Source organism: Carlito syrichta, unplaced genomic scaffold (assembly GCF_000164805.1).
Source record: "Carlito syrichta isolate Samal-C Ts95f unplaced genomic scaffold, Tarsius_syrichta-2.0.1 Scaffold135623, whole genome shotgun sequence".
Lineage (NCBI taxonomy): Eukaryota > Metazoa > Chordata > Mammalia > Primates > Tarsiidae > Carlito > Carlito syrichta.
The window spans coordinates 46754-48773 of NW_007079719.1; the positions used below are offsets into that span (position 1 = coordinate 46754).

The following is a 2020-nucleotide window of genomic DNA, read 5'->3' on the forward strand; positions in this document are numbered from 1 at the left end:
CCCGCGGGCTCAGGCAATCCACTCACCTCAGCCTCCCAAAGGCACAGGATTACAGGCTGAACCACCGAGCCCAGCTTATAAATTATGTTGTAAAGATAAAATTCTAAGAAAGGCCAAGTTGTCTCCATGTTATGTGTCAACACTGACCATGTCTGCAACACATTTTCTCTTGACTTTTTTTTTTTGAGTTGGAGTCTCACTCTGTCACCCAGACTGGAGTGCAGTGGCCACTCCCAGCCACTGCAGCCTCGACCTGCTGGGCTCCGGCGATCCTTCCGCCTCAGCCTTCCAAATAGCTGGAACTACAGGCGCGCGCTACCACACCCGGCTAATTTTTGATTTATTGTAGAGATGACGTCTCTCCAAGTTGCCTAGGTGGGTGTTCAACCTACGGGCTCAGGCAATCCACTCACCTCAGCCTCCCAAAGCACAGGATTACGTGGCGAGCCACCGAGCCTGGCTAACCTTTTTTTTTTTTTTTTTTTAATTCGGAGTCTCACTATTGCCTAGGCTGGAGTGCAGTGGCACACTAACGGCCACCACAACCTCGTCTTGGCTGGGCTCAGGCAATCTGCCTCAGCCTTCCAAGTAGCTGGAACCACAGGTGTGTGCCACTACGCCCAGCTAATTTTTTTTTATTTATTGTAGAGACGCGGTCTCGCCAAGATGCCCGGGCTGGTCTCGAACCCCTGGATTCAGACAGTCCTCTCACCTTGTCCTCCCAAAGTGCTGGGATTATTAACACCGATTGTCATTTTTGGGGCATTCCACCTAAACTGCTGCAACAGTGTTGATGATGCCTGTGTATCATATGAATTCTTTTACCTTTTTTTAACAAGAATTTTTGTCAATCAAGTGGAAGATTTAACTTTCAACTCAGATAAAAAGTGTCAAACTACAACATTCTTTAAGCGATACCACCTTTCAAGAAACATACAAATGCCAGTGTGTTCATTTTTCAAAATAAAACTGTATGATCATATTAAGTATACTTTTCCAAACAACATGTGTTCCCCTTCCCTACCTCCATTCCCCTCTCCAGCCTCCAGAAAGGCTGTTCTGTGTGTCACACCTGACTGAGTGACATCCTTCTGTCTGTTGAGGTCAGGATGGTTCAGTGGGGCCCTCTGGGCCACATGAATTCTTTACCATCTAAATGATCTTTTCTACAGAGTAAAGTGAGTTCACATTTTCTTTTTTCTTTTTTGAAAATTTACAGTATTCCTTGTGTTGACTATATGGAATGTGATCTGGGCCAGACAGAATTTACTCCTCCTGGCTGTATTTCTTTGCTTAATATTACAGAACCGGTTCTGGGTATGTATTATATGTATTTCAAATGTCTTGGTTGTATAAACTTTAGAAGTAGTAATGCTTAACAGAAAACCCAATGAATGCAAAAGTGTAAGATATAAATATATATTTTTTTGAGTTGGAGTCTCTCACTCTGTCACCCAGGCTGGAGTGCAGTGGCACACTCATGACCACTGCACCTCAACCTACTGGGCTCAGGCAATCCGGTCTCAGCCTTCCCAGTAGCTGGAACTATAGGCATACGCCACCACACCCGGCTGATTTTTTAAAAATTTATTGTAAATATGAGGTCTCACCAGGTTGCCCAGGCTGGTCTCCAACCCATGAGCTCAGGCAATCCTCTCACCTCGGCCTCCCAAAGTGCTGGGATTCTAGGCATGAGCCACCACACCCAGCCAAGTATAAGATATTAAAAGTGAGTATGCTTCTACCAAACTTACGATCTTTCTCCTCTAACCTCCAAAAACAAACTGGCACTTTTCCATGTGAAGAAATGGAATTGCTTTTTATTTTGCTTTATGCAAATTAGAAACACATCTTTCCCTAATGTTAACATCTTAAGTACAACTATCTAAACCAAGAAATTAACACTGTAGGTTTTTTTTTTTTTTTTTAGTTGGAGTCTCACTTTGTCGCCCAGACTGGAGTGCAGTGGCTGCTCCCGGCCACTGCAGCCTCCACCTGCTGGGCTCCGGCGATCCTTCCA

The 2020-nt window shown here is 44.7% G+C and overlaps 1 protein-coding gene across 1 annotated transcript in view; it reads left to right on the plus strand.

Annotated features, from left to right (window-relative positions):
* NOL9 (nucleolar protein 9) overlaps positions 1-2020 on the plus strand; it is a gene marked incomplete at its 5' end in the record, with an annotated part of 21893 nt that overhangs the window by 8985 nt on the left and 10888 nt on the right. Inside the window, one exon of the mRNA XM_021708246.1 lies at positions 1220-1317. Coding sequence (XP_021563921.1) covers positions 1220-1317 — 98 coding nt within the window. The remainder of the gene's footprint in view (positions 1-1219; positions 1318-2020) is intronic.